This window comes from Osmerus eperlanus, chromosome 5 (assembly GCF_963692335.1).
Source record: "Osmerus eperlanus chromosome 5, fOsmEpe2.1, whole genome shotgun sequence".
In the NCBI taxonomy this organism is placed as follows: domain Eukaryota; kingdom Metazoa; phylum Chordata; class Actinopteri; order Osmeriformes; family Osmeridae; genus Osmerus; species Osmerus eperlanus.
This window is the reverse complement of record NC_085022.1, coordinates 18382096-18397095: the sequence shown is the minus strand read 5'-3', so window position 1 is coordinate 18397095 and position 15000 is coordinate 18382096. Positions and strand designations below refer to the sequence as shown.

Sequence of the window (15000 nt, the reverse complement as noted above, 5' to 3'; positions counted from 1 at the left end):
GCCAGGGAAACAACAACGAGGCTTCAACATAACAGCATTAAAGAGAAATGATTTGTAACTTAGAGTTGACCTTGATTTCCCACTGCAGATATTAGCTACCCTGTGGAGCTGGTGCACATTCATTCACAGTCAACGTTTCACTTCTCACTGATGTTATAAAGGTATGTTGACTCAGTATTTCTCTACCAGACTGAGTTCATGGTTTAGCTATGTGGAGGTGGAATATGATACATAGTGGCAATGATGAGCAGGTTTAGAATGGAGGGCCAAGGACACTCCCACATGCACACACACGCGCACACACACACGCGCGCGCACACACACACACACACACACACACACACACACACACACACACTCCTCCTGAAACTCATTCAGGTTTTGTGCCCTGCCATCACATGCTGCCCGGATACAATGACACTCGAACTGAACGGTGAGTTTGACTCCTATACTGTTGTGTAGGCCGAAGTCTCTCCCCGTTTCCAGAGACTGCCCTGGGCCAGTGTTTGTCCTGGATGCAGTGCGCTGCCCACAGGCCTCCTCCGCGTCAGTCTGACTGGGTTACAGCAGGCTTGTCTCCCTGCTTCCAGCCTGTCCTGTCCTGGGTGGTTATCCAGTGCTGCCCTCATGCTCCAGGTCACATATTGAAGCCTGTCAGACATGGTGTCAAGGATACCACAGGACCTGTCTGAAGGCTTATCGGAAGCATGTGAACTTCCATACCAGAATAATGTAGCAAAATTCAATCCCAGAAGCAAACCCTGCCACTGGAAATAAACAAATGACTCTAGATGTTAAATGAGAAATTCTAGTATGGATATTATTAGAACGACCAAGTTGACTGATGAGTGACATGCCAGAGAGGTAGGAGTACATCTCATGTTATCTTCCTGTACACACACACACACGCATACACGTCCACACACACACACACACACACACACACACACACACACACACAAACACACACACACACACACACACACACACAGACACAGACACAGACACACAGACACACACACAATCTGCTGCAGCTGTTCAAATATTGTGACATGTGATCGCAAACCGACACAAAGGGGTCTTTTAAACAGGCCTGTGAGACAAAGGCAGAGGGAACAGTCTGCCCCTCCCCCTCCCTCTCCCTCAGCCTCATGCAGCTCCCCACCTCTGGACCACAGGCCTCCAAAGAGACGCATTGTGTTAGCCAGTTACCTCACATATCATGGCTCAGCCTCAAACACACAAACGTGCACCCGCACGCACACAGAGACACACACACACAACCTCCCACAAGGCAATTACACAAACCAACCCATGTCAAAATGAGAGGAGCAAGATTATCCCCTTACAGCCTGTGCTGAGTGAGCACGACAACCACAGGTGGTTAGAAACAAGACTAACACAGAGGATGGAGTTACTGTAGTTAGTGGATCCTTAGCAACATAACAAAACAGAACTGAGCTGCTTTTGTGCAACACCCTGCTCACCAGTCTGGGACACAGTGAAGAGCTCACCCCACCACCAGCTCTGACAGGAGCCTGTACCAATCAGTCTCCTCTGATCTCCTGACACAAGGATCCAGTCAGGAAGCAGAACCCTCCCAGAGCTCTAGAATCACCCAGTCCAAGAGGACAACAAGCTTGAACAGCAAGTTATGCAAGCAACCCGCCCTGGGTCAACATCCTTACAACCAACTGATGTGTGTATGTCAAACTGAAACCTGATTGGTTTGTAGAGAGTAATGAGCTCATGTCAGTGTTGGGAAGGGAAACCATGTCATAGTCCAGCTATGCTGATAATCCGTGTCCCAGGGATGACATCAAGGCCGGAGAGGCCTTGTCTGTCACTTCTGCTTCTACTCTCCCTGATAGTCTCCAGGCTGGGGGGTTCCGTCTTGGGGGGGGTCGGGCTCTGGGCTGAGGGACCTCTCCACACAGCAGGGGCAGGATTTGGCTCCTGCACCAGCTCGGCAGAGACCGACCAACACACCTGCCTGCTGGCTTCTGACAGGACTGAGTCAGACTGAGAACAGTCCACATGTTTGGAGGCTGACTCGCAGAGCGATAGGACCAGGGATCTCAGAGCAGCTGTGTTGTCCCTGTCCAGTAGATCAAGTAACTCAAGATAGACACACTGTCAATCTCTATGAGTCTGTGTATTCATCCTATTATGACTTGTTATGCCTTGTGGGTTCCTGAATGTGGTAATGGTGAGAGCACAGGGAGCAGACTGCTCTGGAGGCAGAGCCAGGGCAGTGGAACCGGTCCTGGGAACCAACACAGAGGTCTGTGGGAGTGATAGTCTGCTCAGGACAGCTCCAGGAAAATACAAAGTAGATTGCTCTTCATTTAAAAAAAATCTTTCTCTGGTATTCGAGTTACTGAACAGACATGGAGAGACATAACGAAAAGAGACAGAACCAGGGTACAGTACTGGATTACTTTTATGTTCAGGAATGAGAGAGGGTGTGTTTAGTCAGTTAATAGCAACAGCATGAAGCCAGGCGATGTGTGTGTGTGTGTGTGTGTGTGTGTGTGAGGAGGGGCAATGTTCTGACCTCAGTCTCCTTTTCTGGAGTGTAACCTCAGACCTGACGTTTTATGAGCCCAGGGGATGTATGTGTGCGTGTGTGTGTGTTTATGTATTGATGAATCATGTTTGGCTTGAAGCAGTGATGATGACTTCAGCGCTGATGTGAGCTCATGGCTTGGTTCTCCTCCACTCTGTCCTGCCTCTCACCAGGCCTCCCGTGGCAGAAGACAAGGTCAGAGAAGACATCGCTGTTAAACAGAGGGGCAGAGCAGCGGTTCAGTTAGCACTGAACTGTCACAACTCAACCGTTCACTTTCTGTTGATTTACGTTAAGAAAATAAGCATTTTGAGGAATACTCTTGGAGGTTAATATATCGTGTCTCAGGTTTAACTCCTTATTTACTACACACCGCGAAGGGAGCCCAAATTGTGCAGCTACAAGGTGTGTGTGTTTGTGTAAAGCCTTGTATGTTTAACCCTTGTGCTGCCTTCGGGTCACATGACCCAAAGGTTCATAACGAACCACTGTTGTGTTTACCCAATTTTACCCAATACAAAAACAAATAAAAATAATTTTCTTTTAACCATTGCAATGTGGGGGGTCTGAGACAGCCCAACAGTTAAAAGAAAATGCTTCACTTTGTTTTTGTAGGAGGTAAATTTGTCGCAATACGACGGTGGGTCACAATGACTGATGGGTCAGAATGACCCGAAGATAACACAAGGGTTAAGTGTGTGTGAGGGAAGTGGTGTGTCTCACAGCCAGAGAGCCTGGAGCTTACGGACTTGTCTCTGAGAACCCCATCTCCCCCAAGCCCACCCCCCCACCAGGCGCACTCCATCCCTGGGCCTGCCTGTCTCTCCTCATCCCTGAAGGGCTGTGGTAAATGCCCCTTAGCATGCTTAGACACCATGCTTCCCAGCATGCTCAGAGCTCAGGCTGATGGGAGGAAGAGCAGAGGGGCATAGGGGGTCTCTTTCAGTCCTTCCCACTCATAGAATCAGCTGGGGTACTAGATGGATTACTGTAGGGCTTGTATGTGCAGCATATTTGAGGGGGGGGGGGGGGGGTCCTTGGCTGTTTGTGAGGGACCTTGTTACAGCCCCTCCTGTCCCCTCAGTCTGTTAGTGTAACTGACACCCCATCTTTCAGACAGATGATCTTGGTGGGATTTTAGGGACAGCTGCCCTGGTGATATGGGGTCAGTTTAGTCTGAGCCTGCTACCCTTCTGTGCGTGTGTGGGTCTCCCAGACCTTATCCCCCATCTCCATGTTCTTGTGGTGTGTATATTTCGGACTCCAGCTCCAGTGTCTTGGCATGTTTGAGTACAGCATTTATGTATGACCCGACCACCCCCACCCCCATCCCCACCCCCCCAGCCCACCCCCCCAGCCTCTTTCGCCCTGCGCACAGTTTACTAGCAGTGTTCATTATCCCGAACACTCGGGCCCACCGCCTCAGGACAACGCTTCAGAGGCAAAGGATGAAGCGGAGGAAGACGACCAGACGAAAGGAGAGGCGGAGGGCAGAACAAGAGGGCGAGGCAGTGCAGAGATTGAGGCAAAAGCAAACGCAGAGGCAGCCCTGCCAACATGGACTGCTTCTGTGGATCAGAGGCACAGCGCTAAGAGGCAGTGCCAATGGTGCCAAGTATTAGAAAGCATTTATCCGACTGTGTGTGTGTGTGTTGCGATGACGGTGGCACAACATACGGGTGTTGGAGCCAGTGTGAGCTGTTCCCCCGGCCTGGGGCGGGAGCAGCTGAGACCAGGGGCAGCTGCTGGACTGACTGACAGCTCAGATGAATGACAGCTATTCACCTCCTCCTCAACATCACATGAGATCTGCTCCGCCTCCCACTCAGCCAACAGGCACACAATATCCCACTCTGTACCACTGGACTAGTAGAGGGAGAGAGAGGGAGACCGAGGGAGGCAGACAGAGAGAGTGATAGAGAGAGAGAGATAGAGAGAGAGTGGTAGAGAGATAAAGAGAGTCATATAGAGATAGAGACAGAGAGAGAGAGTAAGAGTGTTCAGTACCCCAGCCTGCCTGTGTATCTCTCAGCTTGGTTCCAGTCAGCTGTTGTGCCAACACAACCTATGCTAGGGGTCCATGTTTTGCCTCTATGTTTCCCTCAAGCCTTCCCTCGCTCTCTCTCTCTCCTCGGCTCAACGCATCTACCCTTTATAATTTGCGTTCTCTTCCAAACGCTGACGAAAAATTGAGATATGACCTATTTACAGGCCTAGATAACCTGTGCAGGGGGAGTAGGGAAACCAGGAAGTGGAGGGTAGGAGTGGGAGGGCCAGCGGAGCCACCCTGCTGTGAGGGGCAGATCATTCAGGAGGGAGAAGAGTATTCAGAGGCTGAACGCCCGCCCTCCTGCATCCTGCCTGCCCTCCTGCATCCTTCGTGTCTTTGGATAAACAGCTCCGCTAATGTCTGGGAAGAAGCAAGGAGCATTTAAGGGAACAGAAGCAATCTTACTGTCAACATGAGCAGGGGCTGTGGAGGCATTTTTGGATCCAGTGTGGGGGCAATATGGAGGCAGTATGAAGGCAGTATTCTCCCTGACAGCCTCAGAGTTGCAGTACAGATCCTGGACCAGCTAAGTCATCTAGATCAAGCTAAATAAGGGTAGTACCAGGCCACTCTAAGATAGGTAGGTACTTTATTAATCCCAATGGGAAATTGCAGCATTACAGCATTCCAGATAAAAAAACAAAAACCATTATACAAAAAACACAAAAAAACAAAAGTTAACAATACAAAACACACAAGACGCACCAGTTCAAACAACTGTACTGTAATGTCCATTCTCTGTGAACAGCAGTGTGGGAGGTCAACAGGAATGTGTACACTGCAGATAACGAGATGACTGGTGCTGCAGTGTGTCTTTCAGCGGCCTCTCTCTTTCTACCTCGCTTCTTTTCTCTCTCTCTCTCTCTCTCTCTCTCTCTCTCTCTCTCTCTCTCTCTCTCTCTCTCTCTCTCTCTCTCTCTCTCTCTCTCTCTCTCTCTCTCTCTCTCTCTCTCTCTCTCTCTCTCTCTCTCTCTCTCTCTCTCTCTCTCTCTCTCTCTCTCTCTCCTCTCTCTCTCTCTCTCTCTCTCTCTCTCTCTCTCTCTCTCTCTCTCTCTCTCCTCTCTCTCTCTCTCTCTCTCTCTCTCCCTCTCTCTTCCCTGCTCCCATTGATTCCCAACCAGCAGCAGCAGGACTGTAAAGCTATGTAAGAGTGCAGCAGCAGAGCTACTGTTGGATAACACACACACACTGACACACACACACACACACACACACACACACACACACACACACACTGACACACACACACCCAGGTAAACACAGAGGAAGTGGGTGAGGATGTTCCTACGTAAATACGTTTGGCTGCTCCATGGCTGCCATGGACGTCTCACGGAGACAAGCCACAACAACAGCAGAGTCCCCTGACAGCCGTCCTTCAGACCCACTGCCTTCACAGCACCAGCGAGTGGAACATGCCGGAGCGACACACACTGCAGGCTACACTCAACAAATGTTTGTGCCCACAAGCCCTGCTAAACCCACAAACACACACAAACCACACACCTAGATACATATGGAGGGTGCATCAACAGATTCTATGTCGAGTAAAGGTGCCTCCTCATCCGTAAAGATGTGGCGTCGTGATTCAGAGCACAGCCATATGCAGCGCACTGCACAGACACGGTATGTTTCCCACACACAGACAGGAGCCTAACAGACAGTACCCCTCTGAGCTGGAGGCAGGAGCAACACTTACAAGGCGGGATTCTGCGCTGAGTCCGATGAAATGCCGGGTATCTTCTCCCCTCTGTGTCTGTGTGAAGGGAAGACTGCTGGAAAAGCTGGTCCTGCTCTCCTGTCCTTCTGTGTTTAGCCTGCAGAGGGCTAGCAGCAGACAGGGAGATCTGCAGTGCTGGAACACTGTCAGTACGCCGATGCCTCTGCTGCTGCTCTCTCTCGCTGCTCTCTCTCTCTGTCTGGTTTTCCAAGGTCAGTAGAAAGATCCTCCTTGCTGTTCCAGGCTCCACCCCTCTGGGCGGCAGTCACTCAGCCCCCACCTCTCTTCTTCCTCCAACCGCTATTCTCCTCCAAATCTTCCTCCCATCACTCAATCCCCTTTTCATTCAGCCCCTATTCTGCTCCCGCCCACCTCCTATGCAGTAATTACCATCATGAGCCAGATTATCCCTGGGTGTGCCTGTGTCATGTCACAGGGCCGCGCTGTGCTGAGTCTGGCAGGGGCCGGGCTAGGCCGCCACACAGACAGGATTACTGCAGGGGTCCAGGCCCCTCCCAGACCTTGAATGGAAGCAGGCGACTGCAACCGTAAATCCGGTAGACTTGAGACAACTGTTTAGCAAAGCCTGTTTTCAAGACACACTACTGGGACAAACCCTAGAAATAGAACTGCAGATATGGCACAGTAGTACATAGGGGTCTTTAGTACAAGGAGGGATCTTTGAACCAAAAATTTTTTATAGATACTATATGAACCTACATTTAACTTCTAACTATTGTCTTTGTTGTGAAAGTCTACAAAATTAAGTAAATTGATACTAATAAGCCATAATGGTATGCGGGGGTATACGCCTAGGCACACCTACATTCCCATGTATCCAGGTTAATTAGTCACATGCTAGGGACAGCTTTAAAGCTAGCAGTAAAACTGTAGACACCAGACTTAGAGCTTAGGACATACAGATCGTCCACAGGGTACGAGAAAGATCCAACTCAACTACTGAGGAGAAAAAGAGTTGGATAGAGACAGAGAGACAGGCAGTATACAGTTAACTATAAAGAACTCCTGTGGAACAGCCAAGGGGAGCAGCACAGTGATCCAGTGTGTGGGCACCCGAGACAGCTGACAGTCTGCTCTGCTGAGCTGTCCAGCTCGTCAGCGTCGAGTCCTTAGCTATCTCGCCTCAGCAGGTTTCTGGCTTCTGACAGGATTTAAGAGGAAGCTGTCGTACAGTGCCGGCAGAGGAACCATCAGAAGGACCCTACGCTAGACTGACTGGACGTCCTGTCACTATCAGATCAGCAGGCTCATGTCAGTGATCACTGCCTCACCTGAGCCAAATGCCATTTGCAGAGAGTGACCGTGATTGATCTTAACCACCACAATTGCAGCAATTAAATATTAGGGACGAATCAAACACAAGGGAAATTGTTACTGATAATTGGCCTGAGTTCAACCCTCTGTACTACCATCGGACTTAACCTGCGTTGAACATAACTCTAACACGATGAAATCATAGCTTTAGATTTATTAAGGAATGGTTCCCTTTCATTGAAATATCATATCATTTTGTTGACACCAGATTACATTGGACCTTGTCGTTTGGTTAGTTAAGAGGGTAGAACTACACACAGACTCAGCAGGGTCCTGCTCGCATGCATGGACGCACGCTTATACTGGGCTAAATATGACATCACCAGCCGAGGGGGAGGGGTCTCCTGTCTGCCGTGGTCAGGCAGGGTCAGGGAAAGAGCGGCTGACGGGGAAGCTTGGTCTTGTTATATGACGCCGCCTGCTGTTGTTCCAGGTATTTCCGTCCCCAGAGAGAAGAGATGAGTGGCATGGAAGCAGGTGAAGCGAGAGAGACATCAGAGCCGTGTCGTACAGACACAGCACTGGTGACTCTACGTTGAGACACATCCGTTATGGGCTTCATGTGTATTTTCAACATCATGCGCAACACACACACACACACACACACACAAAGAAGACCCTAAAAAAGGTTAACATGAATGAAAACATGCAGGAACATCGATCACATAAATGGTTGGGCCAGCCAACGTATCGACTTCACACAAAAACGGAACAAATCAAAAATGGCTAAACACAAAAGCACATGGTTGATTCGAGGGACTTGCAGTGTTGTTACAGTACCAGCAGGGGGAGGCATACAGTGTGAAATAAATCAAGCCACCTCTAAACCAACAAAGAAGACTATCGAAACCCACAGTAGACTCCAAATAAGGCTCTGTTTCTCACACACACTTAGTCTTGGTCGTAGACACAACCGCAACAGCGGAGATCCTCAATAGACCTGTCAGGAAACCCGCGAGCCACACTGTAGCAGCGGGAACCTTCAACTCCAGAGGGCCAGTGTTTGATCTGCAAGCTTGGTCAGCGAGTGCTACACTGGTCACAGCAGAGGATCCTAGCCAACAGCGGGGGGGGGGGGGGGGGGGTGGAATGGGTTGAGATCTGCCAGTCCATAAGGCACATAGGAGGGATCAGGAGCCATGCTGAGGAGGGCTTCCTGTCTACTACCTGTCTGCTTACTGTCCAGTATCTCCATCCCCCTGGGTGGATCTCCTGTGCGCTTGGGACTGGCTACTGTCTAGTGTCCAGTCTGTGGCCAGTTCAGGTAGGCAGATTCATTTATGTTTTATCCAAACCCTGCATTTGAAAATCAACACTTTAATTTAAATAAAATATCACTTCAGTCCCCAAAAGCATCACAACGCGTGGGCAAGTTCCTGTCAGTAAAAAGTATATTAACAACAAACAAAAAAATAGCAACAACACACAAAGAATCATAAGAAGAGGCGAGATTGAATAAGAATAAATTCAAAAGCACACACAATGAAAAAAACGTAGGTTACAGTAAACTGTGAACAAAAGTACAGTACAAATACCCGTCTCTTCTCCTGGTCAGTGAAACACACACTGAAAAGACTGCATCAGCTACTAAACACTGGAATACTGCTGGGAACCAGGACGGCGTTCTAACACGACTCATCCTCATGCTGCTACCGCACTGCTAAAGACAGGAATGGAAGTGGTAGAGGTGTACTGCAGTCTGTCTGTCTCTGTACGAGTCCAGCCTGGAACGCCGGCCCTCCACAAGGGAGCCCAAGACTCTGCCTCAGCCCTAAGAGGGGGCGGTGGTATCCAGACTGTTCAAGAGGCAGGTAGGGCTGGGCAGCTCCATCTCTGGCGTGGCATGTCTCTTACTGTCTGGGCCGGCGGGAGCCAAGGCATCTGGTGGCTCATGGCAGCGAACGTGAAGCAGAGTAGAAGATAGCACCAGAGAAGCACGGAGGGGATGACGGAGGAAGCAAACTCCACCAAAACCTCGAACCTTCACCTAGCCGGCACTGAAACTCACTGGAACGCATTCACAATATCCCAGGGCTTTGTCCAATACCTGCGTGGTCGAGCGAGGGAAGTAACAGTGTGAAGGTTGATCGTGTTCCCAGTTCAGTAATACTGCTGGGTTTCCTGCTGTCATACTGCAGTGAGACAATGTTCAGACATGAAAGGCAGCGTGAGAATTAACACCACGATGTTCGGAACCCACAGTCCATACACGGCAGGTTTAAAACGGGAAAGAGCGTGAAGAAGTAAAACGGCAACCCTTCAAATCTGGAAAAAAAAACAACAACCGAAAGGTATCTATGGGGGCGGGGTTTGGCAGGGATGCAGGAAGCAGGAGGTGGTTCCAACATCTGCTTCCATGGCCTCTTGGTCCAGTACACTGCAACGGATTCAGTATTGTCCTTCAGCAGGACATCAGCCTGGGTCAGTCTCAGAACCAGAGGCTACACACCTGGAGAGCAGTTGACACGCTGCTAACACCTCTTAGGATCCTGTCACCCTCCGCTGGCTGCTCAGTGACTTGGTGGAGTTACCATTGCTGTGGTTCAACCTGCTCCAACCACCAGTTGACCAGTCCATCTTCTGGGTTAGCCTGTTTTTCTGGGACTTCCATGGGAAGTATTGTACTGTTGGGCTGGGCTGGCTGGAACAGGTAGACAGGCAGGCAGGAAGAGAGTGGTGGTGTGACTGGTGCTTTGGTCAGGAGGACCAGGAGGCTCCGGGGAGAGAGGGCGGGGGGGGGGGGGGGGGGGGGCGGAGGGGGCATCTCAGCTGTGGTAGCTGGACACGGCTGCCTGTTTCTGGGAGAGCCGCAGCAACTCCTCCCTGATGGCCTTGATGAGGGAGGCGGAGGAGTGGTTGGGGGGGGAGGAATGCTCCGCGGCAGAGGAGGGGGGGTAACCCAGCCCGGACGGGTCCGGGTGGGCCGGGGGGGCCGAGGGCCCTGACCTGGAGGTCTGGAACACAGAGGAGGGGAAGTAGTCAGGATAGCCCAGCAGCTGAGGGAGGCCGAGAATGGAAGGAAGAAGAGAAGGAAAAAGGAGAAGGAAATAGTTGAAATTGAGGAAAGGAAAGGGGAAAGAAACAGCACTGAAAAACCAGAAGAGAAGAAGCGGATGCCAGTCCGTTGTACTCACGGCATCCCTGGAGGGTCCGAGCCTGGGGAAGTCCTCCTCATAGGGGCTCCAGCCCGGGCCTCCGTTCTGCCCCGGGGGGGGCCTGCTGCCCCCTGCGTAGCCGTTGATCCGGCTGGACAGACCCACCTGGGTGAGGTGATGGAGCTGGGCACCTAAACCCCCCCCCCACACACAAATAAACCCATCACACACATGCAAAAGCTGCTTCCTGCTGCACTGCCCCCTCCACTTTTCAGACTGTAGAACGGTCCATTTACATTAGTGTGACTCTCCCACGCAGCCGTGCACACCCACACAGCCCTCTTTAATAATTGAGCAGAACGACAGCTCCCAGGTCGACAGTTTGACAGCAGAGAGGTGAGGTGAGTGCTCGGGGGTCAGGGTTTAACCCACTGACACACATCCAGACTGCCTTCCATTCAACACAACAGATCCCCCCCCTCCCTGTCCTCCATGAATGGGCTTGCTGCCCGGCTCCTTTCCTCCGGTAATAACGACTGTGCGTGCGATCAAGGACGGGGTGCGCACCTGCGGAGCCCCCGACAGGCCGAGGCCTGGCGGAGGAGGGCAGGTCATCAGGGTGCATGGCCCTACAGGTGTACAGGCTGTCTGGCGGCAGGCCCTCTCCTGGGCCTGCCGCATCACCTGGGGGAAGGTAGCCAGATCCCAGACCCTGCCTGGAAACACACACACACACACACACACACATTAAGGTTATATTAACATAAATGAGGGACTCTTAGGTGCCCAAGAAGCAGTATGCTAGTCTGTAAGGAGACCGCACCCCAGAGCTGATCCATTAAACCAATAAAATAAAGATGGATCCTTCTCCATAATTGATGAGGGCTGATCCTCTGGTCCCTGCATGGCTGCATCGAAGAGAAAACAGCCCAGCTAGGAGGCCAATAGACCCAGAGCAGACACACACAGAGGGCCTGACTAACGCGCAATGACAGGAAAGCAGAGCGGTAGACAGTAGAGGCACAGTAGAAGCACAGTCGAGTCCTGTGTCAGACACTCACCTCTGTAGCAGGCCTTGGACTGATGGAGGGGACAGCCCTAGGTCAGCGTACCTCTGGAGAGAACACACACACACGGGTCGTCACACACAACCCAGAGGCAGGACAGAGGCAGACTCATCTAGACTGCAGGCTCGCAAGGTGAGAATGTTGGGAAGAGGAACTTGAGTTTCTTTTGACTGCCTCCTGACCTTTCAGAGCATGTAAAAGCGCTGAACCTGAACAAGTACTGCAAATGGCTTTTATGGAGCCCAGAGCGCTCTCTTGCTCTCTCTCTGCTTGTCTCTCTCTCCTTCACTCCCCCCCCCCCCGCCCCTCTTTATCTTCCTCATCTCCGTTTTTTTTGCCCTTTCTCTGTCTCGCTTTCTCTTCTTCAGTTAGCATAGCATTTCGGACTTTGTTTCAAGATCTTGACAGGCTGATGTAATGTCTAAGACAACTTTGAGAATGTTTTTGATCATTTAGGAAGCTCATTGACATCTATCTATCCACAGTTTGTAACCAGTCTGGTTTGAGCCACGTTTATCATTCACTGGCAGTGGCTACATTTACATTTACATTTAGCAGACGCTCTTATCCAGAGTGACTTACAGTAGGTACAGGGACATTCCCCCCGAGGCAAGTAGGGTGAAGTGCCTTGCCCAAGGACACAACGTCATTTGGCACGGCCGGAAATCGAACTGGCAACCTTCAGATTACTAGCCCGATTCCTAACCGCTCAGCCACCTGACTCCTGGCTAGAGGCATGCCTATAGGATTCAGAAAACCCTTTGATACATATACAGCACTTCGGTTCAAAATCAAAGTTAGATATTGCTGTTGTCCTAAATGATCAGTGTGACTAGATAACGAATACCAGGATTAATGCTGAGCCATCATAACAGTGCTGGCTAGCTGTTCCCAAACGCTCCCCACTTCCTCCCGCTAGTGAAACAGCAGTCTGTCCCCCAGGCCAACAACAAACCGCTCCTATCTTATTTCTATTCTCAGTCTGATACTGTTTGTGTCTGTGTGTTTCCCCTTAACACTGCATGTTTAACAAGAGGATGCACTGCAAATGGGTTCAGCCCCTTGGTTAAACCACCAGACCAAACCAGTTCAGATCACGCTGCCTATGCTAAGTATGTGTGTGTAAGTGTGTGTGTGTAAAACTGAAGGTTTTAAAAGGCTGTCTATGCTAGCCCAAGGCTGGCTTCGCCACTATGGTGTGGGAATGTAGCGTTGTCAGTGGTCCAGTGTAGCTGAGAGGGTCTGTGGGGGGGTTAAAGGTCATGGGGAGTGACAGATGGAGCCATTCTTAACAGATTAGTATGTTAGGGATGCTAAAGCTCAACGCAGGCTTATTGCTGTGTGTGTATATGGTGTGGAGAGGATCTGAAAGGAAAATCCTGGAGAGATGTCTGAAAGGGAAGTCAAATACTTAGTTCATTGTACCGCATGCTATCTACAGTTTAGCGACAGTTTACGACGCACCCATCTAAACATGGATCAGCTGTGAACCCACGCGAGAGAGCCAGGCTCCAGGTCATCAAGCTCAGTGTGAGACCGAGGTCACAGCACTTCACAGAGAACCCTGGGGTCAAATGCACTTCTAGAGCCGTGTGCTCCAGCCGGCCCATGGATCAAACATGAAAGCACCTCCAGAGTCTGTTGGATTTCAAGGATGTATGCAACAGAGCTGTGGCAGTGGAGGCCAGGGGGGGCAGACGTTTACTCACCCCGGAGTAGGGGCCGAGGCCTGGGTAGGAGGGGGGCCAGGGCCGGGGGCCACGGGCGGGTGGGCTGGAGCTGGGGGCGTTGGTGCTGAGCCCCCCCCCAGGGAGAGTGATGCCAGAGGGGCTCCCCTGGGAGGTGGGGGAGACCAGGGCGAAGGCATCGTCCAGGAGGGAGTGCATCTGCTGCCGCGCCTCCTCGATAGTAGGCTGGGGGGGCATGTAGGGTGGGGGAGGGGGGGCGTGACCCGGGGGGGACGTGGTGGAGCCCAGGAACACGTCGTCCAGAGGGGAGGGGCTTCTGGGCTCCGGGACCTGGTCAGGGTCCAACTGAAGAGAGGGGGCGAGAGGAGAGGTTCACATGAAAGGAAATGGAAAGGAAATGAAAGGAGAGGAAGAATGTAAGCAAACATTATTTCAGATCTGCTTTACATTTTCTCCCTTCATCATGTTTGGTAATGACTCAATCAGCATCAACTTGACCTAAAATAGACGTTATTCTCTGCCCTGTTGGACTGTTTAGTTCACATTCATCAACAGCCTAAAGTTTGCGTGTGTGTGTACTGTACCCACCACATAGGCTACATTGCTGACTCCAGGGTATTTCCGGTAGGTTCCGTCGCTGTCGTTGGAGATGAGGCGGTCCTTGTCTGCGTCCGAGAGGCCCCCGTTCAGCTTCTTCCTCTGCTTGGGAGAGCGTTTCCCCCGCCCACTGAGACAGAACCAGCACGCGTTCACAACAACCTCATGACAAACAACCACCATCACCACTGGTCACATCAGGTCTGCCTGCTAACATCTCCTCACACCCCCCCACCCGCACCATCACCACCCTGTTGCTCTGCCTGGTAACATCTCCTAACCCCCCCACCCGCAACATCACCGCACCCCAACCCCTGACCTTTTACTGTGCTCGGTGAAGAACGAGGGGATGTGTATGTCTGGGTCCAGGATCTTGTCGATCTGCTGCTGGGCCTTGTGGTAGAGGCGGTCCTGGTCGGGTCGGGCCCGCCCACCATGTCCTCCATGACGGGAAGTCATAGTGGCCCTTCCTCTTGGCCCGCAGGCGGATCTTATTACGGTGGTGTTCTATCTCTGACTTGTGCCTCAACGCCACCTGGATCTGACGGACACGCAGACACTGCTGTGAGACGGGCTGATAGCCCTGGCAGGCAGGGGCTTTTACAGGTGGCCCAACACCCCCCCCCCCCCCACCCCCCGCCGAGAATAAAGAGTCGTTTCTATGGCAACTTAAAAAACCCATGTTCTGACCTCCTTGTTCATGACGTTGCGGTCCGGCACTTTGCCATTGGTCATGGGGCCCTGGAGGGGCGGGAGGGGCATGGGCTGCATGGCGATGAGCTGGATCTTGTTGGTCGGCCTCCGGGTGCCGTCGGGGGGGCGGGACATCCGGTCTACATGTTCAAAGATGGACGCTGAGGAGAGCTGCTCGTTTGCGTGGCC

The 15000-nt window shown here is 51.6% G+C and overlaps 2 protein-coding genes across 40 annotated transcripts in view; both read right to left on the bottom strand.

Moving 5' to 3' along the window:
* mical3a (microtubule associated monooxygenase, calponin and LIM domain containing 3a) overlaps positions 1 to 7762 on the bottom strand; it is a 70956-nt gene extending 63194 nt beyond the window's left edge. For 15 of the 39 annotated variants that reach the window (XM_062462246.1, XM_062462243.1, XM_062462249.1 and 12 more), the window contains exon 1: positions 6316 to 6671. The gene's annotated coding sequence lies outside the window, so the exon portion shown is untranslated. Of the gene's footprint in view, positions 1 to 6315 lie in introns of all 39 variants that reach the window. The other 24 variants (XM_062462237.1, XM_062462239.1, XM_062462248.1 and 21 more) reach the window with 7 other exon arrangements.
* A 6353-nt stretch (positions 7763 to 14115) lies between these two features.
* LOC134021432 (UPF0606 protein KIAA1549-like) overlaps positions 14116 to 15000 on the bottom strand; it is a 14935-nt gene continuing 14050 nt past the window's right edge. Inside the window, exons 12-14 of the mRNA XM_062462280.1 lie at positions 14809 to 14994; positions 14438 to 14659; positions 14116 to 14248 (exon numbers count right to left, since the gene is read on the bottom strand). Of these exons, the coding sequence (XP_062318264.1) occupies positions 14441 to 14659; positions 14809 to 14994 (405 nt within the window). The 3' untranslated portion in view covers positions 14116 to 14248; positions 14438 to 14440. The remainder of the gene's footprint in view (positions 14249 to 14437; positions 14660 to 14808; positions 14995 to 15000) is intronic.